We start from the raw sequence: 27,859 nt of genomic DNA, 5'->3' as shown, positions 1-27,859 counted from the left end.
GCATCAAAGGAGGGGAGGAGCATGCAACCCCACAGTTCCCATTCTTCTTTTGTTTATAGGCATAGGCATGGTACCCTTCTCCTATTTTCTCCTAGGAAATGGGATACAGTTGTACATTGGAAGTCGAACGGCATCTGTTCCGGAAGTCCGTTCTACTTCCAAAACGTTCGGAAACCAAAGCACGGCCTGCGGCCAATCAGAAGCTGCAGAAGCCCCGTCAGACGTTCCAGTTCCAAAGAACGTTCACAAACCGAAACACTCACTTCCCGTGTTTGGGAGCCAAAACGTCTGAGTACCAAGGCGTTCACGATCCAAGGTACTAGATACTTGGTTAGGAACACATTTCTCAAAAAGGCATTTCTGGGAAGACAGTGGGAGCGGCAAGAACAAGTCTCCCTCCTGGCAAACTAGATGCACACACCAGACCTTGCTCCCTGAATGACTCACAGACTATTCCCCATGTAATACTGTGCAGAGATATGGATGGTTCCCTAGAACCTCAGCCGTGTGAAGTTTTCTAACTTACTTCAGGCTCTGGTTTGCATTCACTAAAGTTGGTTGGCGACTACTAAATCCACAGTTGAGGGAAACAACAGAAAAGAGGTGGGAAGAGAATGAGTATTTCAGCTAGCTAGCATTATATCTGCACCAGACCCTTAGAGGTTAGCATATAAAGCTTTCCATCATTTGAGCAATGGAACATACTTTATATTTTTTAACAAAGAACATATCAGTCATATTACCTCTTTGCAAGTACTCCATTCACTTGAGTGATTACAGTAGACAACTGACCGAGACCTAACATAGACTTCACCACACCGTGATAATGAATTATCTAGAAGTGAGGAAAGAAAAACCACATTCGCATTTTACATTTGTATCTCTCCTGGAGCTGAAGCAAGCAAACGTGGTCCCCATTCCTCTTTTTTTATCCTCACAGCCAATCTGAGGAGGCAAGTTATGCTGAGGGAGTGACTGGCCCAACATCACCCAGTGAATTACATGGTACAGTTTAAATCTAGGACTTCCTAGCCACCACCCCACACTGGCTTTCTCTTTACAAAGAATGAAGTTCTAGATTCCCTGCCTCAAGAGGCTTCCGTCCAGGGAACCTGCATAAGGGAGACATTAAAGCAAGTGGAGACAGGAGAAAATGGGAAGAATACATGATTGTTGTAGTTAGTTTACAATGGCTATGAATTTAGGCTTGGATGCCGAAAAAGGTAGAGGAGCTAAGCATTGGCTTGATTTTTACTATGGTTCTCCAGTGACAAACAAAGCTACAAAATATACAGTTGTACCTCAGGTTAAGTACTTAATTCGTTCCAGAGGTCCGTTCTTAACCTGAAACTGTTCTTAACCTGAAGCACCACTTTAGCTAATGGGGCCTCCTGCTGCCGCCACACCACTGGAGCACGATTTCTGTTCTTAACCTGAAGCACTATTTCTGGGTTAGCGGAGTCTGTAACCTGATGCGTATGTAACCTGAAGCGTATGTAACCCGAGGTACCACTGTATGCCCATTGTGTCATTCTCTAGGATACATACTAAATCAGATGTAACTACATTGCTTATTATTGTTTTTCCTCACCTGTAGCTGTACAGGTGGAGGAAGCCAAAAGGAATGAGGAAGACATATAGGCTTTACCTGGTCAGGCTCCATCTGCATTGCCCTGTCATAGCAAGCTGTGGCATCTCTCAACAAGCCAATACTTTCGTGTTCCAGGATCTGTTCTTTGAGGGATGGCTCTGCCTTCCGTATTGCACTCACTCCTTCTACGCCATCTGGCTCATGCATAGCTGCATACAATTTCTTTGTGTGAACAGGAAATAAATAATCGTCATTGGGAAACATTCTGGCCAGCCAAATAACCCACAACTTAAAAGCTTTACGAACAATTTCCCTAGGTTGTATTCAATGGTACGTTTCCAAGCACAATCCAAAGTGTTGGTGCTGACCTTTAAAGTCCTAAACGGCCTTGGCCCAGTATACCTGAAGGAGTGTCTCCACTCCCATCGTTCAGCCCAGACACTGAGGTCCTCCTCTTCTGCTGGTTCCCTCCCTGTGAGAAGCGAAGTTACAGGGAACCAGGCAGAGGGCCTTCTCAGAAGTGGCGCCTGCCCTGTGGAACGCCCTCCCTTCAGATGTCAAGGAAATAAACACTATATAACTTTTAGAAGACATCTGAAGGCAGCCCTGTTTTGGGAAGTTCTTAATGTTTGACTTTTATGCTTTATTATTATTGTTATTGGTGTTCTGTTGGGAGCTGCCCAGAGTGGGTGGGGAAACCCAGCCAGATGAGCGGGGTATTATTATTATTATTATTATTATTATTATTACTTCTTCACAGGTATCATGATACGTTCAAGATTCTATTTAATAATTCTCAAAATGCTGGTAACTCTCCTTTTCTTTTCCTATGAAAAGTGATCCAAAGTGACTTTTCATGTTTTCTCAGTTTATCAAAACCTACTTTTGCAAATACTGAATTATATTTCTCTTAATATAAAACCTATGTATTGTATCAGCACACTCAAATGTGAATTGATCCACCTTCAAATCTCATGCCAATTAGGAGCTCTTGTCTTTCCTACACACATGGCACAGCCTACCTGAAATGGTGAGGCTCAGGAAAAGTAAGCAGCACTCGCCTTACCAGACAAGTGAGCTGTTTTTTTTTACTTTATGCCACAGAGTAAAGGAGGTGAGGGGAAAAACCCCAAAACTGGTCACTCACAGCAAACAAAAGCAAAGCAAATAAAGTTACATAGTATAAAAATGGAGAAAAAGAAACAGTTTGAAGCACTGAAGTTAAAGAAAGTTAAACCTGAAGAAATCCAAGGTGCTCCTGAATGTTTTGTTTCTTTTCCATGATGAATGATTCAAAGTGCATTACTGCTCTTGTGTATGCTTTGGAGCGAAATGAAGCTGCAGCCAGCGTGTCTTGAGGGATGAGGTCAAGAAAACGGACCACGCTTTGATATTCTCCATATTCCTCATTTGGTGCTAGAGAATAAAAAGGGTTTTTTTTTAAAATGCCATAATTAGAATTAACCCTCTAAATGGCTTAGGATCAGGGAATCTTAAAAAGGCCACCTGCACAAGAAGGTTGGCCTCAAGGAGCCTATCAATCTTGCAGTGTAGCAGCACCTGAACATTTTTGTTTAGGCAAGTCTATCCAGACGTGGAGACATGGATGCGTTTTTATCTCTTTCGCCATTCATTGTAATTGTTTTTGACTGTGTTTTTATTGACAGTTTTGATTTTTTTTGTCATTTGCTTAGAGGTTTCACTACAATCAAATAGTGTATAAATTTTGTTAAATGAACAAACAAACCCTTTTCAAGAACAACTGAAACACAAGAGAACTACTAACCTTGAAGATCTGCATGGTCCTTATTTGACTTCCTAGCAGCTTTCTCAGCACTCAGCCTTTGGGATTTATACCTAGCCCAATGCGTTAGATGATCAAGCATGGAGAATACTGTCTGTGTGCTTAAGTGGCTTAGATCTGAAGCGCTATCTTCACATTGTCTTGCAAAAGGGTCGTCGTTTTTCAGAACAGTCATGATTTCAGCAAACACCTGGACAATGTATAATTAAAAAGCAAACTTGGAATTCTTACTGCTATTATGAAAACTGGCACAACATTTAGAGAATAAGGACTGGTTAATGTTTTTGCCTCATTTGAATGCCACAGCAAACCATAGTTAACAGTTTACTGTGAATAACCTTTCTCTCTGTCTCCACCTTGTTAGCAAAACAAAACATTAGTAGTTAGTAAAAAAAAACCAACAAAAAAAACCATTATCCTTGGTTTACAGGATATTACAGTCTTCCCAGGACATAAAAGCAAAACATTTCCCATCAGATCACCTTTTATAATGCAATCTGAAATGTTATCTGTTCAACATTTGAGGCCCACTGTGTGTTTTTACTCTGCATTCACAAGACATATTCTGTTGGATTTTAAGACTCTGAAACTTTGGAAAGGGATCACTGGCAATTCAGGTTTGAAGTGGGGAGAAAAAGAAGTTTGCAAGCATGGAACACCCCACTCCTGCTTCTCCTTAAGGGCTCTTCCATATCTGCATCACTCTAGTGGCTCAGTCTGAACCAGAAAAAGGTACAGCTAACAATCTCTACTTTCTGGAAATTTGTATGACATCTGCCACACTCTTTCTTTCCCTCCTCTTAGCATAGTGCATCTCAAATTATCAGCTTACGAGTCATGAATGTGTCAGAACTACAATCACATGCACCCACAATTTTATCTATATCTCTGCATTCCCACGCATAAATTAGTGGTGTATATGTTCTTATCCTCCAGATTCCATAAATGAAGATCTCCTTTTTCACATCTTGGGTTGTGTGTATTTTCTGGGTTGCAAGCACACCTAGAATCAGCACGTGTTGTTTTTCAGCAACAGGTTTGGGTCCTCTCTCGGAGGCAGGTATCCTTGGGGAATTGAGGGTAGAGTGGATGCCACAGTCCATTCAGACATCTGTAGCACCACACACACAAACTTATTTTTCAAAAGCAGAGTGCCAAAAATTTTAAAAAAAAAAAAAGAATCAGACAAATGTAGTAGGAAGCTGCAATTATCACCAAGAACAGTCATAAGCAGTCAGCAACAAGGATTCCACCATGGCTTTGAGATACATACCGTATTTTTCGCTCTATAACACGCACCTGACCATAACACGCATGTAGTTTTTAGAGGAGGAAAATCCGTAGGCATGCCACCCGTAGGCATTCCCTCCATAACACGCACAGACATTTCCCCTTACTTTTTAGGAGGAAAAAAGTGACTGTTATGGTGCAAAAAATACGGTAGTTTCTAGATTGCTCTTAGGCATGTTGCTAACTAGCTTTCTCCCTACAAAGAAAGTCATAATTTGTTTTTCTTTGTACCTGGAACTAAGAGAAGTGATTGGCAAACTACGTATGCAGGGTCATCATAAGTACTTTTGGAGTATACAGGTAAAGGGGCTCTCACCTCTTGCTGATCCTCCTGATTACATCCCAAAAGAACATAGACAAGAATGTGGGGAAGGAGATAGATTGTCACCTTGAAGTCATTCTTCATCATAATGCTGCAGCAGTTGAAAACCTTACTTGCAAGATCATGTCGCACCTGGAACAAGAATTACACGGCTTAGCAGAGCTCTTGGAAATCTGAGGTCAAGGTTACATTGCAAAGTTCATCTAACTGAGGTATGTGCTCATTATTCTTACCTTAGTTATAAGGTAACCAGCCCAGGTTGCTGACCAGTCTGCAAAGTTTTTGCCTAATTTGCTTAAGTAAATGGGCTTCTTAACCTTAGTCCAGTTTACAGCCTTCTGGTAACTCTTGTATCTGTAAACAAAATTCCCAAAGCTTGTTGGTATGTGCTAGCTCAACAGAAAAGGAAGACCAATGAAACAACAATGTTCTAGGCATAGGTGTCCACTATGACTGATGTGACTAACTGCAGATCTCTCTCTGAGGGCAGTAAACGTAGGAGCTCTAAACTTCCTTGAGCCGATAATCCAAGAGCAGTGGCACACAATGGAGATAGGGAAGCTATATAAGCATGTGGGTGGCCAAGTGGGAGTAAATAAAGAGAAACTGATGTGATCTGCAGATGTTTTGATGAGCTTCGGAGGAAGGCTTCCAGGAACAAGAGGCCACCTTGCAAGCTTGGTGAGTTTAGGGGCTGCTTAAGTGGCGCTGTGGGTTAAACCACAGAGCCTAGGACTTGCCGATCAGAAGGTCAGCAGTTTGAAATCCCTGCGACGGGGTGAGCTCCCGTTGCTCGGTCCCTGCTCCTGCCAACCCAGCAGTTTGAAAGCACATCAAAGTGCAAGTACATAAATATGTACCGCTCCAGCAGGAAGGTAAACGGTGTTTCCGTGTGCTGCTCTGGTTCGCCAGAAGCGGCTTAGTCATGCTGGCCACATGATCCGGAAGCTGTACGCTGACTCCCTCAGCCAGTAAAGCGAGATGAGCGCCGCAACCCCAGAGTCGGCCACGACTGGACCTAATGGTCAGGGGTCCCTTTACCTTTAAGCATTTGACAAGTGTGTCATGTTTATCCAATTTTGATTTGTTTTAGCTCCAAAGGGAATATTTTGGGTTTTTGTAATTTGGGGGCCTCAATTTTCTTTTGCTGTAACATTTGCTTACTTACATTTGCTTACACAGTCGTACCTTGGTTTTGGAACAGCTTAGTTCCCGAATATTTTGGCTTCCAAACGTCGCAAACTCGGAAGTGACTGCTCCAGTTTGCAAACTATTTTTGGAAGCCGAATGTCTGATGAGGCTTCCGTGGCTTCTGACTGGCTGCAGGAATCAGAAGCTGCAATTTGGTTTTCAAACGTTTTGGAAGTTGAACGGACTTCCGGAATGGATTCCGTTCGACTTCCAAGGTACAACTGTACTGTCTTTTTCATCTTATTAAACTCGTTCCTTGTTTCGTAAACCTGGTGTGGTCTCAGCCTATTACAAACACTCTCATCTCAAGCCTAGAGCTTTAATATCATGCTACCCAAGGAAGCTTCAGAGAGACCCTGGGGGCCTTTTGGAGGTTGTCTGAGAAGGGTTAGCCTAGTAAATAATAATTAATCTCTTATCTGGTGGCAGTGAGTACTCAAACAGCAGCCCGAGACTTGGCTGGGACGTGGCCATCACACATACCGTGTACTTAAATGAGGTTCCAATATTTCCTGAATATGATCAGGAAACATTTTCCAAAGCTTGCCTCCTGAGCTGTCAGTGGTTGTCTCCCTACAATCATAGATAGAAAGCAACTCCTAAAAAGAGAGAGAGCAAGTTTTACATGAATACATTTGCACTGTACAGAATAAACTATTCAACATGAATTATTCTTAAGCAATGAAACAGAAAATGAAAACTTCCATTGCCTCATTCATGCTAGACACACTAGTCCAGTTTAAGACATCACTGCAAAACCATGGTCTGGCTGTCAGGACTGTACCTCAGGTGGCCCCTCCTCTTCACCACTCCCAATTACCTTTCTCACTGTTAGTTTGCAATTCTTAGTACAGAAAGTATTGATCTGATGTGTAAAGATTTTTCCTATTCTGATTAGTTCAAGAGGGTTCTAGAAGGTTTCTTTCTACGTGAAAGAAACAGGCAGAAGGTTTCTGATGTTTAGGTTATTCCTTCTGGGAAGCTGAGTGCAGCTGGTTTAAGCTGGTTCTGTTATCCTTTCTGTCAAGATCATGCTGACTGTTACAGTCTGGCCAGGAGAGCCTGGGTTTCACTCACTTTCTCTTTGTTTTGGTGTGGTGTTCTTTATTTTATAGTGTTAAGGTTTAGTCTTATTGTAAGTTAAGAGGTTTAGTTTTATTATAAGTTAAGTTTAAGTTAAGTCTGCTGCAACTGGATGTCTTCTGGACTGTGCCAGTCCTGAATGTATTGGATTTGTGGCCATTATGCTCATTTGCCTTCAGGAGCAGTAAAAGATCTGCTGGATGAAGTACAATTGCATCTGGTTATTTTTTGGGAACTCTGCTACATGTTTAAGTTTTTCCTCCTCCAGACGACACTCACCACCATATTTGCAATCTTTATACTATTTTAATACATTCATTTATTTAAAAGCATTTGTATCATGCTACTATTTTTTAAAAAATATGCAACAGTCCAAAAAACAAGCAATATATCATGAAAACAAAACACAACCTAAAAGCATATAAAAGCAAATGAAACAGATTCAAACACATAAAACAGGGTCCAGGAGAGGCTTGGGCAAAAAGATAAATCTTGACAAGGCATCTGAAGCAATGAAGAAAATGTTGTGGTTATCTGATAGACAAATGTTGGGCAATTTATATATAACATAGTTTGCTTTCAAATGAGAGTTGCAAACCAGATTTTGAACAGGAATTATCATAAAGCAAAGGTTTTCTGCAATTGGTATTTGGATCGAAGCTCTGAGCTGAAGCTACTTAAGCCAATAAAAGAGAGGGTGGTGAAACCTTACTGGCTCCAAGGGCCAGATCAATCTCAAGCACTTTTTTCCTTTTGGTAAAAAGGCAGATGTCAATACTGTTTTATCAAACAAACCTTCCTTACCTGAATGGCATATGATGCAGAATCTTGAGCCCGGACGTTATCAGCATAAGCAAGGAACGCTCTTGTCAACTCCATGAATAATCCATAAGCGAAATCTGGATCTTCTACACCAGTCTTAGGGGAAAGCAGGAAGATTTCTTAGATGAGCTGCTTGGTTGATATCCTCTGCCTGGTCACTACCCAAAATCTAGTTTTAAATTGGGATTAAGAAATGATGGGGGCTGGGTGTCCTCCAGGGTCACTGAAGTCACACCGTGGCTTTCAATGAGAGTCATAACGCTTGGGGCAAAGGCATTCAGCAAAGGCAACAGCAAAACAAGTGATCACTCTACCGACCCAGAGCAGCCCAAGAAGGGGTAAGATGGTAACAGACTACAGCAGCTCCCCCTTTTCCTATGATATGAAGCTGGGAAAGGATCCCCTTCATCCTTTAGTGAGAAACTGCCACATACAAAAAAATGTTCATTCAGAAGTATGTTGTGTGAGCAGAGCGGCAGCATTGCATACAACCCTATACAACTACCGATTTCTCCTTGCCTTGATACAAAGATACCTACTACATGAGATGCTGGTATTAGCATTCCTTACCACAAATGTAAGCCCTTTTCCTTGGTTGTTGCTTGTTGAGAAGTCCAGCCTGCCTGGATCTATAGCTCCCAGTTCACCTAAACATTCTCCACAAAGTAGCCGGGCATGAGAATTCACATCCTGACAGCCAATTAGAAGGGCAGTCACCAGCTGGGAAATAACTGGCTCCACCGTTTCGCTATCCGTTGCATATTTTATCAGCTTCTCCTAAGGGGGGGGGGGGGAGAGCAAGTTATACATGCATACTTCATATTCCAATGTGATACCATATTAATTATTTTGTTACTTATTTAATTCATATACCAGCCTTCCTCCTAAAGGAGTCCCGGGCAGCAAACACATAAGCAGTAAAACAATAAGAACATCTAAGCACAATTCTAGTACAGACGCAGATGTAATTATTAATGTCTTCTTTTTATGTAGCACAGTTATAAGGAAAATAAAAACTCAGTACAGTTAATGCTATGAACTTAATTGTGTTTTACGGAAAAACTAGGCCCTAGACACCGAATGAAATAGACACAAGATGGGGCCCTTATACCAGGTCAGTTATTAACCCATCCAACTCAGGCTATGTACACACTATACAGTGGTACCTCAGTTTTCGAACGTAATCTGTTCTGGAAGACCATTTGAGTTCCGAAACATTCGAAAACCGAAGCATTTTCTTCTGGAAGCATTTACTTCCGGAAAACTCAATACAGAAGCCGCGTAGCACATTCAACTTCCGAAAAGTGTTTGAAAACCGAAGCATTTACTTCCGGGTTTTCAGCGTTTGAAAACCAAAACGTTCGACTTCCGAGACATTTGAAAACCGAGGTACCACTGTACATTTAAAGTACATGACTTCACCCAAAGAATCCTAGGAACTGGGTGGGGATAAACTACCATTCCCAGGATTCTTTGGGTAAGAGTCATGTGCTTTAAATTTATGGCTTGCCCATCACCTCAGTGGCTGTCAAGGGTCTCTGACTGTAGCATGTGGGGTTGACACTTCTGAGCGCACAGAATGAATCATCCAACAGAGCAACCAAAGTGGTTTCCATCTTGAATCCAGGCCAGAAAACAGATTAGAATAAATCTTAAATGCTCGGTATCCTCCACAAGTGACTAAAGGAGCTCTCTTTCTCTTATCCAAGCTAAATCAGTGCTGGGCAATCCAATGAATGGTCTCAAAAACAAAAGGTGAACATTAGAGAATGTGTGGGGGAATGCTCCCTATTGTCCAGTAATGACTCTGTGAGTACAATTGTGCACATTAAGGTGGAATTAAGAAACAGATACTTTAAAAAGCCAAGGAGAAAGAATGCACCACATACAACAAATCTCTCTTCTCTTGTCAGGCTGACACTGAAAACGACAAGCTCCTTTACTGTGCGACTGGTAACTGAATATCACATAATTTATCTAGTATAGATCACCTTTCTCAGCGATGCTGACAAGAGAAAGGAAGAAACAGACATTATACTACAAATGATTGCGTGCTTTGGAACCCTGGATAAAATAGAAATACTCTCTTTCTTTGGTGGGAGCAAAAGAAGTCTATTCGGATAAAGATCAGAATTAACAATGTGGCGGGGGCGGGGATGGCTTCACTGTAGGATTCTTAGAATGCAAGCTAAGTTTACATGTCTTTCATTCTAAGATCAAACAGGTAGCTTTGTTAATATGAACTTAAGAGAAATTCATCACAAAGGCAATATCTTGGCTTATTCTTAATTGCATTCATATTCATAATGTGGTTTTAGAATCAATGGTGTAGTTTTACAATTCTAGATACACGGTGTGATTATTTGCAGAACAATCCTACATGTCTATACAGATGCAAGTCCTGCTAATTTCAATCGTAAAAGGTAAAGGTAAAGGGACCCCTGACCATTAGGTCCAGTTGTGGCCGACTCTGGGGTTGCAGCGCTCATCTCGCTTTATTGGCCAAGGGAGCCGGCATACAGCTTTCTGGTCATGTGGCCAGCATGACTAAGCCGCTTCTGGTGAACCAGAGCAGCACACAGAAACACCATTTACCTTCCCACCGGAGCGGTACCTATTTATCTACTTGCACCTTGACGTGCTTTCAAACTGCTAGGTTGGCAGGAGCAGGGACCGAGCAACGGGAGCTCACCCTGTTGCAGGGATTCGAACGGCCGACCTTTTGATCGGCAAGCCCTAGGCTCTGTGGTTTAATCCACAGCACCACCTGCGTCCCTAATTTCAATGGTACTTACTCCCAAATAGGGACGCGGGTGGCGCTGTGGGTTAAAGCCTCAGTGCCTAGGGCTTGCCGATCGAAAGGTTGGCGGTTCGAATCCCCGTGGCGGGGTGCGCTCCTGCTGTTCGGTCCCAGCGCCTGCCAACCTAGCAGTTCGAAAGCACCCCTGGGTGCAAGTAGATAAATAGGGACCGCTTACTAGCGGGAAGGTAAACGGCGTTTCCGTGTGCGGCTCTGGCTCGCCAGAGCAGCGATGTCACGCTGGCCACCTGACCCGGAAGTGTCTTCGGACAGCGCTGGCCCCCGGCCTCTTTGAGTGAGATGGGCGCACAACCCTAGAGTCTGTCAAGACTGGCCCGTACGGGCAGGGGTACCTTTACCTTTACCTTTTTACTCCCAAATAAACGCGTACAGAATTGCAGTGCTAGCTACCCATCTCAGAGCCTTTGAGCTTTACAGTTTTACTTACTTGGTTTTTATATAATGTTTCTTTCAGGCTGGTGAGAGCATGAATCCGAACATCTACATTCTCGTGCTGAATAGCCTTCATGGAGAGCTGTAGCGCTGTCTGCAAGTCTGTGCTCCTTGAAGTCTCCTAAGGCAAAATACACCAGAGTATATGTTTCAATGAACAAACCCATTGTTAAATGTACCAACACACAGTGGGGGATTATCCAACATTAGTCATACTGAAGTCCGTTGATTTCAATGAGTCTACTCCAGCTTAGTTGTATATCTATAGTTGGTTTTGGTGGAAAAAGGGAAGTGGTCTGTGCCATATTATATTGTTCGTACCATGTTTATGCTTGTCTATCATTAGGACAAACAGCATGAGGGAATCTTACAGATCAATTTTCAGAAATATTTTCCCCACTAGTAGTGTTTGCACATCATGGTAAATAATAGTTCATGGTTTAGTATGAGCATCATGGTTGCTCCCACTTTACTTCTCCCCTAGTGTAAGCAACAAATCCCGATCCCCGATTTATGGGATTATGGTTTGTTTTGCTTCTAACAAATCATAATTAGTAATCCAACAGCAAACTTTGTCTTCACATTGTAGTTTGGAACGAAACAAACCACCTTTCCTGGTTCGGACAAAATGCTAAGGCAGGGCTCACGGTTACTCTTCACATTAGAGAAGGAATGAAGCGAGAATTATCTATAAGTTCACTGTAAACCATTGGTTTAACATAGCATGCTAACTGAGCCACTTTTATTTACACAAACACTGGAATGATGTAACCCTTTGGACATCATAGATATCTAACACCCCACTTCCAACTTCAAATGAACTTTCTGTTTTTAAATATCAAAACATCACAAAATCTATACCTTCCTATATTCCTGAAGAACAACTTGAATGTCTTTTAGTTCAGGATGGTCAGGCAGAAAATATATTTCATGTAGAAAATCCTGTACTGCATTCCTAATGAATAAAACAAAATCTCTTACAAAACACTCATGAACTTTTTTTTTTTAAAAAAGAAACCCCCAGTACAATGAAATAATAATAATAATAATAATAATAATAATAATAATAATTTAAAAACAAACTAAAGGGGAGCTATTTATATAAACTTCAAGACCTGCTATTGTTCCAGCCCATATTTGTTCACTGATTTGGTTAGAATGAGCAAAACTGAAGTGCTCTATTACAGTTGAGAAAATCTAGAGATCTTTTATTTTTGTATTCAGATATAGATTTAGACACGGCTTTTTTCAGGGGGAACTCATAGGAACTCCTTTCTGGCACCTCTCAGGTGGGCACCATTGGCATTCTAAGAGAACGAGGGAGGTGTTCATGGTGAACACCTTCTTCTAGAAAAATAGCACTGGATTCAGATATATAAAAGCTGGGTCAGACGTTTTGACAAGAGAACCACCTTGTACCCCTACTCTCCAATGCTCTGATGTTTGCTGCTGACAGGGGTTGGGGGAGGGAGGAAAGTTAAAATAAAAAGAAGCGGCAGACAGCATGGGCTTCCCATGAAAATGTATCCCCCCCCCCCCCGGCAAGTATCTGTGAAAGGACCCCTTTCAAATTTACCACCCGTGAAAGGGATTTTGCAACCGTGTTTCCTGGGGGAGAAACTTCAGGACTCTGCATAGTTCTGACCCTTCCACACACCTATCAGAATAATTAATACTGAACAGCTTATTTGTAGAATAAATTATGCAAAACAAATAATGCACAGTTTCTCCTTTATGCAGGTCACAAAATTTAAATTACCTTACTACAGATTTATTTATTTTTTAACACCAGAATATACACGATTTTGGCTGCATCTCTTCTCTAAACTGGCTGCCAGTATGATACCACCAAAATCATTATTACAGTCTTTTATGTTAGAATACCTGTTCTCAACGATAAGAAAATGGAAGACGGCTGCTGTTTCTTTTGGCTGAATATGTATGAGGGGCAGCAGAGCTACTATCACGTGACTGAGAAGGGAGCCAAGGTGACTTTGATCTAAGCAGCGCACAAAGCAGTCCCAAGCCCTAAACAAAGAGGACAAATTAAAAAAATTAAAATCTCAGCATCCTAACATACAGAGCATGGCTATATATTTCTCAGTTCACAGACACACACACAAAAATCAATCATGAGATGTCTGCGCCATAATTATTTGCAGTTACTCACACAGGGATTCACCATAAGTCACAATAAAGCACTTAGACCAGTGATGGCCAAACTTGGCCCTCCAGCTGTTTCAGGACCACAATTCCCATCATCCCTGACCACTGGTCCTGTTAGCTAGGGATGATGAGAGTTGTAGTCCCCAAACAGCTGGAAGGCCAAGTTTGACCACCACTGCCTTAGACTGTAGTCATAAATCAGTACACAGTGTTCTTACCTGCAGCACAACTCGGGGAAATCATCCTTGTATCTCAGCCCCGTCCTGAGTGTTGTCATCATCTTCACTCTTACTGCACTTATATGTTTGGGGCCCATGAGCTTCATTAAAGCCATCAAGCTATTTAAGGCCTGCAATTGAGAAGAAGAAAAAAGAAGAATTATTTTTAACAACCAAGTTGCATGATAAAAGTATGCAACTGTTCACCACCCTTTATTCTCTTTTGAATTTGGACTTCTATTTTTTTCCTCCAGGCTTCAAAGAAATCTAGCACTGCCCCCAGCTTCTTCCATAATCCCAGAATTGCACCCGTGTCAAATGAAGCTGCACATAGGGGTTCTACCACCCAGACGGAGTTCACTCACCATTTTCTTATCTTCAATTCCTATGCTGGAGCTTAACAACTGCATGTTGAAGAAGGCCAAGATGCCCAGCAATTTTGGTTGCAGGTAATCAGCCTAGATAGTCATAAAAATAGTACTGTGAAAATATTCCACTTTAAAACACATTACTAAGAGAACCCCACAGCACATCCACTCTTTAAATACATGGTTGATGTGCAAAATAATGTATGGTAAAATACTACCTTTGCACACCCACTCTGGAAAATTAGAACTTCCCAGGATCCAATGAACTGCTGATCTTTCTTAATCAAGGATTTCATGCTTTCAAACATAACCTGGTTGGTCCAGTGCAGTTCTGCATTTAAACAAAGCTAATCTGCTTGGGAGGGGACACGGGTGGCGCTGTGGGTTAAAGCCTCAGCGCCTAGGACTTGCCGATCGAAAGGTCGGCGGTTCGAATCCCCGTGGCGGGGTGCACTCCCGTCGTTCGGTCCCAGCGCCTGCCAACCTAGCAGTTCGAAAGCACCTTCGGGTGCAAGTAGATAAATAGGGACCGCTTACTAGCGGGAAGGTAAACAGCGTTCCGTGTGCTGCGCTGGCTCACCAGATGCAGCTTGTCACGCTGGCCACGTGACCCGGAAGTGTCTTCGGACAGCGCTGGCTCCCGGCCTTTAGAGTGAGATGAGCGCACAACCCTAGAGTCTGGCAAGACTGGCCCGTACGGGCAGGGGTACCTTTACCCTTTACCTTTAATCTGCTTGGGATGTTAGGTCCGTAACTAATTGCTTCCCATTAGTAACTTCCATAGCAAAAAACCCACAACCAGCTGCTTGTTCAATCTGCTGATTTTGCTCACGGTATTGAGCTCTTCTGAAAGATTCACTCATATCCTTCTTGTGGGCTTCCCAGAGGTATCTGGCTGGTCACTATGGTAACAGAATGCTGTACTAGATGGATCTTTGGTCTTATCCCACAAGCTCCCTTTTAATGTTCGGAAAGCTCTTCCTGAAATGAAAAAAGCTCTCCCTCTCTTCTGTATACTTAATGGCATACCATAATACAAGACCAAAAGCCATCCCTTCCTCCTCAAGCGATACAAAGAAAACTGTGATGGCCCTGCTACTTGCCATTCGTTCGGGAGAGGTGATGTCCTTTGGTCCTTGATATGGGTCATCGTTGGAGGCAAATGAAGCCAGAATTGACAAACCATTGAAGACCTGCTGGTAGTGCTCTCCTATACGTAGCAATAATTCATTATGCAATCCCTGGTAGTCCTGTCTCAGCAAACTTCCAAGTTCGATTTCGGTTTCATTCTATGGAACGCAAATGAAAAACAAACAAACAAACGAAGAAATAAAGAATAGACCAGACATATGCACAAGAGTAAGAGATAATAATACAGAAATGCAAACCCCTAGTCAAGGATTTCAGTGAACAACTGCTATCAACACACATCAAGAAAAGATCTTGGTGCACAAGTTGGTTTTGGTTATGGACAGTGCCATGTAAAGCTGGTAACAGGCCCAGGCCAGGTGGAAAATGTAGGCCTCATTTCAATAATCTTTACCCAAGGGCCCCTTTGCCTCTACCAGGGAGATTCAGAGTAGGGACCCTCAAAATCGTAGGCCCATGCCAATTAGTCCACTTGCTCCACCCCGATCTAGACTGGTTATGGATCTAGAAACAGCAGAAACTGTTGACTGAGAATTGTTCTTGGCCAGATTAATTTTAGGCATATATTTTTGGTTTCTTGGCTTGTTTGAACCCAGAATATTTTAGGCCTACCGAAAATATTCATTACGCTAATCACATGCTTGCACTGAGTTCTTATCTTGAGAATATAAGTCACTTATTTGTGTGCTTCAATACAACCCCAACCTAATTATTCTTATTTTCCCAAAGTTTCATAGACCAAGTGCAAAACAAAACTACCTTGAGATAGTGCAGTGCTCGCTCGAGCTCATCTTTACTACAGAAGCAGACGAGATGAGAGAAGATATACTTGAAGTTGTTGATGAGGATCTCTCTGCGGTTTACATTTAGCTGTTTTGCTATCGTTCGAATAAGCACAGAGGCTGCAGGGCTAGCCTTGGCAGCAAGGTCAGGCAGAAGAACTTGGAGAGTCCGCTGGCAAAATAGAGAGACAGCCAAAATGAGCTTTGACACCTCATTTCCTTCCCCTTGTTCAAGTGAAGATGCACATTTGCATGTGGTTAAGAGTGATAAGCTCCAAACTTACTGGCCTGAAAGGGCACATGCAGAAAGCCAGACAAATAACTTTTCAACGATGGTGAAAACCTCAAACAACCAACACTGGGAAATCCCTACAGTTAGTAAGTTTCATGGGTTTATTTAGCAAAGAATCAGCATCTTTCACAAAACACAACAGACTCCAGGCTAAAATAACTCTTCCTATAAAAATGCAGAAGAAGGCAAAATATGTGGCAGAGGGAAAGGCCTGTGGGAAAAAGGAAACCTTTTTCTCGGCTCCCCTTTTGCTTGGGGAAATAAGCTACCTCACAGTTGTTGCTGGGGTGATAAAATGGGTGTGTGGGTAGCAGAACCACATATAGCACCTTCAGCTCCTTGCGGAGAAAGGTGAGCTAAAAATGTAATAAATGAAAAAAAATGTAGGAATCTTACCAATCTGCATAATCATCCCCAGTAATACCAACAATTTATGAAGGAAGAATTGAGAAAACTGAGATGGGAAACACATGCAAAGACTTATTCTTACTCTGGAACAGGCATCCCCAAACTCGGCCCTCCAGATGTTTTGGGACTGCAATTCCCATCATCCCTGACCACTGGTCCTGTTAGCTAGGGATGATGGGAGTTGTAGTCCCAAAACATCTGGAGGGCCAGGTTTGGGGATGGCTGCTCTGGAATATACCACCATCAACTTACACTGAGAAAACGATTGAGGTCTGGAAAATCAAAAACATTGGCAATTTCAGATAACATGTCCAGGGCAGCTTCCCTTTGATGAGCAATTTCTTGTTTCTGTACTTCACTGCTTTGGCCAGGAGTGTTACAAATCATTGCCGACTGCCTGGAGTGCAGAGATTCCACTAAAAACTAAGCATCGAGAGATACATTTCACTGTTATTTCTCTCATACAGAAATTAGAATTCTTACATCAGGACAATTATGCCAGACATAAACATTCAGCTGACTAAAGAGCAAAGGTATTGGTTTTTGTTCTTTACAATCTGGAGCCGCTTACAGTTCTGCTAATGAATGTTGTCCCCACCAGAAAACTCCTGCCAAACGCAAAACAATTAAGATCCAACTCTCCTGCCAACGCTGACAATATTAGCATAGCATAGCTTTGACTTTAGAATCGTCTTTGTCTTTGTCCAAGACTGAACAAAATTATCCAGGTCTCCAGCCATGACTAAGAGACAAGAGTGGGCTGCAGGGTCACCCCCCCCTTTATTTTATTTTTTTATTTTTTTAAATCATTTTTATTGATTTTCCAGTAACATATCCAGCCAGTTAACATATCCACCATAATCCAATTAAAAACAACAAACTCAAAAAAACCAAAAAAACAAATTACCGTCCTATATATATATATATATATATATATATATATATATATATATATATGAAGGGACGCGGGTGGCGCTGTGGGTTAAAGCCTCAGTGCCTAGGGCTTGCCGATCGAAAGGTCGGTGGTTCGAATCCCCGCGACGGGGTGAGCTCCCGCTGTTCGGTCCCAGCGCCTGCCAACCTAGCAGTTCGAAAGCACTCCCAGGTGCAAGTAGATAAATAGGGACCGCTTACTAGCGGGAAGGTAAACGGCGTTTCCGTGTGCGGCTCTGGCTCGCCAGAACAGCGATGTCACGCTGGCCACGTGACCCGGAAGTGTCTTCGGACAGCGCTGGCCCTTGGCCTCTTTGAGTGAGATGGGCGCACAACCCTAGAGTCTGTCAAGACTGGCCCGTACGGGCAGGGGTACCTTTACCTTTATTTATATATATATATATATATATATATATATGCAGGTTTTGGTGTCCTCGGGTGTCTTCCCGTGTAAAAGTTGGGGTGTCTAGGCGACGTTTCGACGAGGTCTCACTCGTCATCTTCAGGCTGGTGCTTTCGGCTTCTTGTTACTGGAACAGAGCAGGATCTCAGTGTTTGAGTTCCTATAAATACTGTTGAGGAGGTGTGGTGTATAGCCTCCAATGTTCTGGGCAGAGAGGAGGTTCCCAGGCTGGTGTGCCTTTTCTTCTTTTGTTCCTTAATTACTTGAGGGATATCTTGAGTGATTTCTTGAGTGATTTCCTGAATCCCACTTAGGTGGGTCATTAGGTGTGGATTAGTTGCTAAAGCCTTCGTGTCTTGAACTCTTGAACTTTGTGAAGAGTTTTTCTGAGAAGATGGCTGTACTGCACTTGGTTGTGCTCTGGCTTGGCTTCGTGTATAGGGGCGAGCTGTGGTTTTGTGGCCTGTGCCAGACAGATCTGTGTAGGGATATATATATATATATATATATATATATGAGAATGAACCCATGTCTCCACTCATGCTAATTTCTTTCATTTTATATCATTATTAAGTTTACATCCACACCAACCAAGGGACCTTCTTTAACCAAGGTTTGCAATCCATGGTTAACATGAATCATGGTTAGGGTTGGAGTATGTGTAACTCCTAACTACAATCCTTCCCCACAGTAGGCAAGAGGAATATGTGTACATTAGGGGAGAAGTTGGGGGCACATGATCTTGTAGCCCTCTACGGCACGTTAAGCAATTAAAAGGTTAATGCAATGTATTCTTCCTATATTATTCGGGCTTCTTACCTGACAGATTGGTTTCTTGTATTGACTGAAAAAGGCTTGCAGCTTTATAGACTTGGTGGCAGCCAAAGCTCTGATTTCTGTATATGCTGCTCCAGCCACAGAGGCCGATTTGGACAACAAGCAATGCAGCAAGTGCAAGAGTGCAAAGGGGACCAAGCTCCCTTTCGTTGCCCTTACAAAGTAAAAGGGGGGAAAGACAGACATTGCTTGAAAGTAACACCAATGCACTAGATAATTCATGCCTGAAACCTTTCAAGTAAAGACATTTATCACAGATTTGAATTGATTCTACATATGTGCTGGTTTATTTTTATTTATTTTTAAAAATCGAATCTTTTTTATATGTGCATAAGTTTTCTCTGGGTGGCGCTGTGGGTTAAACCACAGAGCCTAGGACTTGCCGATCAGAAGGTCGCGGTTCGAATCCCCGTGACGGGGTGAGCTCCCATTGCTCGGTCCCTGCCCCTCCAACCTAGCAGTTCGAAAGCACGTCAAAGTGCAAGTAGATAAATAGGTATCGCTCCGGCGGGAAGGTAAATGGCGTTTCTGTGTGCTGCTCTGGTTTGCCAGAAGCGGCTTAGTCATGCTGGCCACATGACCCAGAAGCTGTACGCCGACTCCCTCGGCCAATAAAGCAAGATGAGCGCCGCAACCCCAGAGTCGGTCACGACTGGACCTAATGGTCAGGGGTCCCTTTACCTTTAAGTTTTCGCTGTCATTATATACAAAATTGTTCTGTAAATTGCTACGGGATGCCTCATGGAAAGTGATTCATAAAGAAAGTAACTGATAAGAATATTCCATAACTCAGAATAAGTCTCCTGAAAGCAGAATACTTAAGAGAAGTTAGCAAAGAAGACACTAAAATGTACCTTCCAATATCACCCGTTGTGAGAATCAATGTATCCTTCAGCTCACTATTTTTTGATATTTTAGCATTTGTGTAGGCTTCTTTCATTCTCGAAACGAAGAGCTGAAACAGCAAATTTGAAACGAAATGCATTCATTATTGTGGTTACATACCAAGGTTGCTCTCTCTTTCAGGCTTCAAAATACTTAAGAAATTCACCTCTTTAATGAAATCTTCCTCAGAGTCTGAAGAATCTAGTATGTATTTGATGCAGCCACTAAAGGCCATTCTCACATCTTTGTCGGGATCTTCCATTAGCTTTAAAAAAGCCCCAACAATCGCTTTTACATTTAACTCATCTTTTTTGAAGTCCAGGTGTTTACAAAGGAGAGGAATGTTCTCTATTAATACTAGAAGAGCAAGTAACAGAAACAACACATTCAACAATTTTCATTTATCGTAAGGCCAAGGTTAACATGACATGGCGCAATACCATATTTTATACATCTTAAAATTTATTTTTTAAAAAAATCAAACATGTATAATTTGGGTTACCCCAAATTACAATCATGTTCACAAAAGGTAAAAATATTTGAGACAGACTATGAAGTTCACTCACAAATATTTTGACCACGTTATTAAGTACTTTTTGAAAAAGCAATAACATTCTAGTTTAGATTTCAAAACCTGGATAACACATACAGATTAGACAGAATATATTGCATCTCCTCTTACATTTTAGCGCAGGAGACCACAGGCCACATTGATTAACAAGCCCTGTCCTTCTGGAAGGACAAGGAAGTTGCCTTCCTTATTTCCTGGTTGAATAACTTGAAATGTAAGAAGTACCATGGATTCGCCTTACAGTGAGACATGGGAAAGGACAGTAGAGACCCAGAAAGTTGCATGTTATTTGCTCTCCCATTTCTCAATGGAAGGGTTCCAGGAAAGAACAACCTCTCAGAGTATTGAGAAAGAACAACGTCAATCAACATTTGGTGATCTCCTTCTACTGGTCCACAACAGAAAGTGTCCTTTCATACTGCATCACAGTGTGGTACGCTGGTTTGACATCAACTGATAGAAAGCGCCTACAGAGGGTGGTGAATACAGCACAAGATATTATGGGCTGTCCCGTGAATCCACTGGATGAAATAGCGGAAGAACGTTGCCTCAGGAGAGTGAGGAAAATTCTCAGGGATGATTCACACCCTGGCCGGCACTTTCTTGATCTCCTGCCCTCAGGCAGAAGATATAGAAGCATGATTAGTCACACCAACAGGGTAAAGAACAGCTTCTATCTGTGGGCTGTTAGGCTGCTGAATGAAAAGATAACAACAAGGCAACTGACTTTTGGGTTTGGTGGGTGTGCGTCAGTAAATGAGGGGAATTAAGACTAAGAGAGCTGAGTGGGGGGTGCTCGTGTAATCTCACTGTATACAAGTTGTACAAGTGACAATAAAGTATTTCAATCAATTTCAATTTCCCAAGAAGAACAGCATCTGCTACACTGAAAGCAGCACACTGACTCTTGTACTGTGGAAGGGTCAGCAATGAGACCCTGTTGCAGAAGCCACTGGGATGCTCTCTCTCATTTCCCAAAGAAAGAGGTATCCTTCTCACCAGCCATGCTTCACACCTTGCAGGTGTGCCTCCCTATCAACTCTTTGATCCAGAAGAATGGACAGAAAGCTCTTGCAAGCAAGCAACTCTGCACAAACACCCACGCTTCCATACCTGTCATGGGATCAACTTTAACACCTGCTTATAGTAAACTTAGGTGCAATGACAGCTAAGTAGCCAAATCAGAATTATTGAGGGTGCTCAGTCTACTCAGATGCCACAAAAATTTTGAGGGCCTTTTGTGGGTGGGAGTGGGAAAGAGGGCAACTGAAAACCAAGAAGAGAGATGGAATGGAGAATCCCGAAGGGAGGCACAGCTGGCTGGCACACAGAATAAGAGCACTTCACATTGTTATGTTGTGTTTACCAAGTAAAATAACACTGCAGAAACAACATGCAAAAAAGAGACAGGAAAATAATATAGTGTATGTTTAAAGAACTTACCAAGCTTGACTGAACTGGCTACATTGCTTTCAAGGAGATTTAAAAATGGCTTAAAGACATCTGCTCTTACAACACACATTTGCTCGGAAGAAGTCACGGTAACTTTGCTACAGAGGATGTCACAACTTTGGGGCTCGATACCAGGTTTAGTTATGGAAGGTCTTATACTGAAGTTGCCAGAAAGACAGCAAGCCAGTTTTCCAATGATGCTGGCATAAGCTTTTTGGACTAATAGAGATTCATCCCCTATGTGGTCTCTGAAATAAAAAGAAGTGTCCAGTGCCTTTTCTACATATAACATTATTCTTACAACAGTAAATGCTGCTGGGTGTACCACTTTCAAAAGAAACCTAAGAGTGGTATCCAATTAAGTACTTCTGTTAAGACAAGGATTTCCACTTGTGGTATAGAACGTGCCGTCTCTCTCACCCCTCTCCTGAGGGTTGCGGAAAATCCCAGAAATATTTAGGGCAGCATATGGGAAGGAGTAGGAAGGGAAGTTCTATTGCACAGCCAAAAGTCCTTGCATTAGTGGAGCTGCATCCAGGCACCCTAGCAGGTCCAGAAAAGGAATACAGTGGTACCTCGGGTTACATACGCTTCAGGTTACATACACTTCAGGTTACAGACTCCGCTAACCCAGAAATAGTGCTTCAGGTTAAGAACTTTGCTTCAGGATAAGAACAGAAATCTTGCTCCGGCGGCGCGGCAGCAGCAGGAGGCCCCATTAGCTAAAGTGGTGCTTCAGGTTAAGAACGGACATCCGGAACAAATTAAGTACTTAACCCGAGGTACCACTGTACAAAGACACTCATGTTATGGAACACACTTCCTATATATGGGCGACAGAAGTGGCATGGCCTGTCATACATTTCTATTCTCTCTACCGTATCCCACCTCAGCTGCACCACTCATATTTGACAAGGCCTTTCTACATCTATTAGCTGGCAGATCATTCTTCCTTTCCCCAACTTTATTTGGAATTAAAACCACTACTTACAGGAAAGATCCAAGCAAAGGGGTGGAGGATTTTACATCCGACTGGTGTAACAGGAAAGGAAATCCTTTAACGCAGTTAGCTCTGATAATTTCATGCGGACTCTGCAGGGTACGCTGATATAAAGAATCCCTCCACTTCAGTTGTAATAATCTTCGTGGAATCAGAGAAAGAAGAAACACGCAATTTGACTGAATCTCAGGTGCTAAAAGGAATAAAAAAAATACAAAAGCACTGTAAGGACAACCATCTAGCCATTTTTAGATGGCACCCACATATTTTATTTAAAAAAATTATAAACCACTTGCTAAAAACAAATAACAAAAATCATCTCCAAGCAGTATACAAGTCTAATCATATACAAAAGATGACTAAAATACACACACCAACTGTATATACATACACCATCAATAAATATATAGATCAATAAAGCATTGAAAACAAATTTACACCTCATAAACACCCCTAATTATCAAACTGCTGCAAGTTCAGAAGCACAACAGTATATTATTTCATACTGAGAGGACTGCAGTCATTAAGGCCAATATTTTAAATATTTTAAAAGCTAAAGCTAAATAAATGGTTACACAGGCCAGGACACATTATATCCTTGATTTTCCACAAATAGTATACGGAGTTTTAAGCATTCAAACTGGAAAGTATCTTTTCAGTGGAGGATAGCAGACTTATCCAAGTGCAAGTGGCCAGTTATTCACACTCTGACATATTTGTGTTAATGCAGTATGTTGGCCATGGGGCCAACAGAGGCTTCAGTTGTGGGGAAAGTAGTGTGGTTAGAAAACTGACTGGTACTAGAAGACTGGAACATACCTCACCAGTCTTAACACAAATGCACCCGCTCCCAGTCCATTTTCAGGCACAAGTCAAAGTGTTGGTTCTAACCTTTAAACACTGTGAACAGCCTTATTTCCATGCATAAACCAGTCTCAGCATTCATCTCATCCCTCAACACATTGATCTTTCGAGGTAAGTCAGGTGATGACCCAAGACAGGGCCTTTTCGCCTATGGCACCCTGACTCTGGAATGCTCTCCTGAGATACTTGCCTGGGACTGACATTAAATATCTTTTAAGATGAAGCCCTTTCTGTTTGCCCAGACCTTTTACACATTTTAGTGTTGGCTGTGTTTTAACTTAAATGTCGCTGGCATATTTTGTAAACTGTTCTGCTTTTTTTAATTTTGTTGTTCCATCACTACTGTTGTTTTTCTTTGCTGATAGCCACTCCTAGAAACCTTGGAGGGAATGATAGGGTGCAAACATGAATAAATTTCGAAGCAAAATGTAGGTTTTTTTACTTACAAAAATGGCTTGAAGTATGTTTACTCAATACCAGAAGATCGGAATTAAGTGCAGGCAACTTGAATGAAGGGTCACTGGAGTAGCTGGAAATCCATGGCAGACATAGTATTCCAAGTAAATTTTCAATAATCTCATCGCTAAGCTGGATTTTTACTTTTAGAGGAGGGAAAAAACAAACACAAATTCAGGTGGCATATGAAACAGATCTACACTGCTGATAAAATGACGGTATCATGTCATTGTTAAGGTAAAGGTACAGGACCCCTGGACGGTTAAGTCCAGTCAAAGGGTGTGACGCTCATTTCGCTTTTCAGGCCGAGGGAGCCGGTGTTTGTCCACTGACAGCTTTCCGGGTCATATGGCCAGCATGACTAAACCACTTCTGGCACAACGGGACACTGAAACAGAAACCAGAGCGCACGGAAACACCATTTATCTTCCCGCCAGAGCAGTACCTATTTATCTACTTGCACTGATGTGCTTTCGAACTGCTAGGTTGGCAAGAGCAGGGTCTGAGCAATGGGAGCTCACCCCGTCGTGGGGATTCGAACCGCCAACCTTCTGATCGGCAAGCTCTAGGCTCTGTAGTTTAAACAAAGGTTAAAATACTAAAACGGATTAACATTTCCTCAGGTTTATAAGCATCTGGGTAGGCTTGTCTAAACAAGATTGTTTTTATCAGGCACCGAAAGGAGTATAGGAAATATGCTTGCTTGATATTAAAATGAACCTAGCAGAAAACTTTTGCAGTGTGCAAATAGTATGGAAAATGGCAAATAAAAACAGCTTCTTTTTTTAAAAAAAATCATTGTCTTTTACTCACTTTCACTTAAAGAGTAAAATGCCAAGAACTGCAGGCTCCCAGATAATTTATGTACACAGGTTTAGCCAGCACAGGCACTACACAACAATTGGACTCACTTTTTAAAGATGCTTTCGAACTGCTAGGTTGGCAGGAACTGGGACAGAGCAACAGGAGCTCACTCTGTCGTGGGGATTTGAACTGCTGACCTTCCGATTGGCACTGACCACAGTGCCAGACCACATACTTGCCATGCCTCAAGTCTCAAATTTAATCCCTGGCACATTAAGATGAAAGCACCCTAGTTACGCTGTGAAGACCTCTGACTGAAGACTTTAGAAGCCAGCTGTCTGTCAGAGCAGACAGATCTGGGCTAAATAGACCAATGGCCCAAATCAGAATAAAAGTATCTGTACAGTGATACCTCAGGTTAAGTACTTAATTCGTTCCGGAGGTCTGTTCTTAACCTGAAACTGTTCTTAACCTGAAGCACCACTTTAGCTAATGGGGCCTCCTGCTGCCGCCGCACCGCCAGAGCTCGATTTCTGTTCTTATCCTGAAGCAAAGTTCTTAACCTGAAGCACTATTTCTGGGTTAGCGGAGTCTATAACCTGAAGCATATGTAACCCGAGGTACCACTGTACTGGAACTGAATTGATTTTATATGTGTGGTGGTGGAGTTTTAAACTGTGTGTGTGAATATACATACACTTGTTTTTATGCAATTGTTCTATATATGTTTCTATATGTTTCAGGATGCCTCATGGGAAGTGTTTCATGAGTGAAATAAGTAAGTAAGTAGTAGTGGTAGTAGTAGTAGTAGTAATAATAATAATAATAATAATAGGGGGGGGGGGTTCCACAGCTGCTTATTTTTACATTGTACAGTGAGATACAAATTAGTTGCTAAGTAGTAAATGCCATCACCATTTAGTAAATTCAAGGATTGTATATACTTTTGTTCAAAAGATTATAAACCATTAATTTATTTCTGGTATCAGCCTTAACCATTTAGTGTTCTCAACAAAATTATTCTCTCTTATTGCAAAACTATTATGCTTCTGTTTCCTGAACCGTTACAATTTAATATAGCAATTCTATTTGGCAGTTGCAGCAAATTCTCAACATTTTCCAATCCATTCTTTACTTCTTTGATTATATTGTCAATTTAATTATGACAACACAATCAATCCATCAATCATGTTATTTGTATGCTGCCTTTCTAGAGTTAAAACTATACTCAAGGCAGCTTACAACACATAAAAATTTACATAGCTACAAACATAGCAAAGGTAGTCATAAACAATAAACAAAACATCAAAAAGTATACAACCAAATTGAACAATGTTCTATGAGAACTAATGGCACCATTTATCCTTTATTAGGTACTAGCTAAATAACAGCATTTTTTTTCAGAAGAGTATCATTTGTTAACAACTGTTATTACGTTAAATGGCACCTTACCTTGCATATAAAGTAAAGCATCAATTATTTTCACGACTCTTTGAATCACTGGTTCTAGGTCAACTATCTGTGAAGCAGGATCTAAAAGCTTCCAACAAGCTTTAAGTGCTCTCATGATAAATTCTGCTGATATCCAGGTTAACTGGACATGCTCCCCTGATTCTGAAGGCCAAACAGTATTATTATGTTTATGGTTGCGTAAACCAACTTGATGGTGTATGCTGTTAAAGAAAAGAAGTCAGCTGGTTACTGAAATGGCTTAATCATATGACATGTTTGATTTCAATCAACTGCTGTTCTCACAGCTCAAGAACGGTGTCTAATCACGTCTCAGATCTGCAAAGAATCCTTACACAACACAGTCCATTTTACAGTTCTGCCACATGTCCAAATCTTCAAAATGCACTCAAAGCCCTCTCCTGCATAAAAGATCTAGATTTAAGCTACGTGGAAGAGCATGTTTTAAAAATACCTTTTAGCCAACGCAAAGGTTGACCTACCAATGAGCAGGGTGAGTTTTTGTACACAATGTCTGGTCAACAAATCCACTGTCATTATAAATTTGTAGTTTACAAAGACCGGTAATTTTACCTGCTGAAATTTTGTGTAGAATGCACTGTGCACAAGACACCTAGTTGAATTATTAAAGCAATTCCCTCTATGCTTTGTAGAAATTCCACCGGAAGAGGGTCTTGTTCCAAAAGCAAGAGGAGAGATTCCACTTTCTTGATTATAGCGCTCCACAGTGTGCTCTTCATTTTCATATTCACAGGACCGGGGCTACAAACCAATCAATTTTAGAACAATGTAAATAATGTTATAAAATAAGAATGTTTTAGAATCATAGAATTTGTAGAGTGGGAAGGGACCACAAAGGTCATTTAGTCCAATCCCCTGCAATGCAGAAATATTTTGCCCAATGCAGGGCTTGAACCCATGTCCCTGAGATTAGGAGTCCCATGCTCTACTGACTGAGCTATCCCTTTAAAAAGAAATTTGTATGGTGCTAGACAGTGCTTTTTTCTGGGGGGATTCTGGGGGATGCATACCCCTAAACATGTTGTGAATCTAAGTTTGGCCTCATTGAAGGGCCATATTTCAATATGAGTAGGAAAATGAGAGTACCCCTAAACATTTTTTTAGGGGGAAAAAGCACTGGTGCTATACAGTACAAACTGACAGATGTATCCAATGTTAGTCCTATTCAGAATAGACCCACTTAAATTAATGAACCTGTTTGTAACATCCGTTAATTTAAAATGGTTGTATCCAACAAAATTGGCTCATTAGTGCAAGAAATTCTGCTTGCACAACAGAACTCCTCCTTTTTTTCCTCTCCCTATACGCCTCCCCCCACCCATCCAAATCTGCTCCGCAGTGCTGGGAGGAATGCCCAGAAAGATTTGGAATCACATAGGGATGCATTGTGCAAACGGAACTTATTACACTAATGAGATAATTTC

General features: G+C 41.7%; 1 protein-coding gene across 2 annotated transcripts in view; it reads right to left on the bottom strand.

Annotated features, from left to right (window-relative positions):
• The window catches only part of ATR (ATR checkpoint kinase), a 49,226-nt gene that overhangs the window by 14,032 nt on the left and 7,335 nt on the right, over positions 1 to 27,859 (bottom strand). For both annotated transcript variants that reach the window (XM_083442498.1, XM_083442499.1), the window contains exons 6-30: positions 26,988 to 27,176; positions 26,397 to 26,617; positions 24,131 to 24,283; positions 22,812 to 23,013; positions 21,812 to 22,068; positions 19,964 to 20,154; positions 19,767 to 19,867; positions 18,895 to 19,066; positions 16,992 to 17,162; positions 16,017 to 16,211; positions 15,212 to 15,397; positions 14,106 to 14,198; positions 13,741 to 13,871; positions 13,241 to 13,384; positions 12,218 to 12,311; positions 11,352 to 11,477; positions 8,674 to 8,880; positions 8,086 to 8,199; positions 6,682 to 6,797; positions 5,241 to 5,361; positions 5,002 to 5,139; positions 3,378 to 3,585; positions 2,829 to 3,007; positions 1,649 to 1,813; positions 744 to 835 (exon numbers count right to left, since the gene is read on the bottom strand). In XM_083442498.1, the coding sequence (XP_083298624.1) occupies positions 744 to 835; positions 1,649 to 1,813; positions 2,829 to 3,007; positions 3,378 to 3,585; positions 5,002 to 5,139; positions 5,241 to 5,361; positions 6,682 to 6,797; positions 8,086 to 8,199; positions 8,674 to 8,880; positions 11,352 to 11,477; positions 12,218 to 12,311; positions 13,241 to 13,384; positions 13,741 to 13,871; positions 14,106 to 14,198; positions 15,212 to 15,397; positions 16,017 to 16,211; positions 16,992 to 17,162; positions 18,895 to 19,066; positions 19,767 to 19,867; positions 19,964 to 20,154; positions 21,812 to 22,068; positions 22,812 to 23,013; positions 24,131 to 24,283; positions 26,397 to 26,617; positions 26,988 to 27,176 (3,966 nt within the window). The remainder of the gene's footprint in view (positions 1 to 743; positions 836 to 1,648; positions 1,814 to 2,828; positions 3,008 to 3,377; positions 3,586 to 5,001; positions 5,140 to 5,240; positions 5,362 to 6,681; positions 6,798 to 8,085; positions 8,200 to 8,673; positions 8,881 to 11,351; positions 11,478 to 12,217; positions 12,312 to 13,240; positions 13,385 to 13,740; positions 13,872 to 14,105; positions 14,199 to 15,211; positions 15,398 to 16,016; positions 16,212 to 16,991; positions 17,163 to 18,894; positions 19,067 to 19,766; positions 19,868 to 19,963; positions 20,155 to 21,811; positions 22,069 to 22,811; positions 23,014 to 24,130; positions 24,284 to 26,396; positions 26,618 to 26,987; positions 27,177 to 27,859) is intronic.

Source organism: Podarcis tiliguerta (assembly GCF_965153285.1).
Source record: "Podarcis tiliguerta genome assembly, chromosome: 5".
NCBI lineage: Eukaryota > Metazoa > Chordata > Lepidosauria > Squamata > Lacertidae > Podarcis > Podarcis tiliguerta.
Note: the sequence above shows the minus strand (reverse complement) of the source record. Positions and strands in the feature narration are given on the sequence as shown.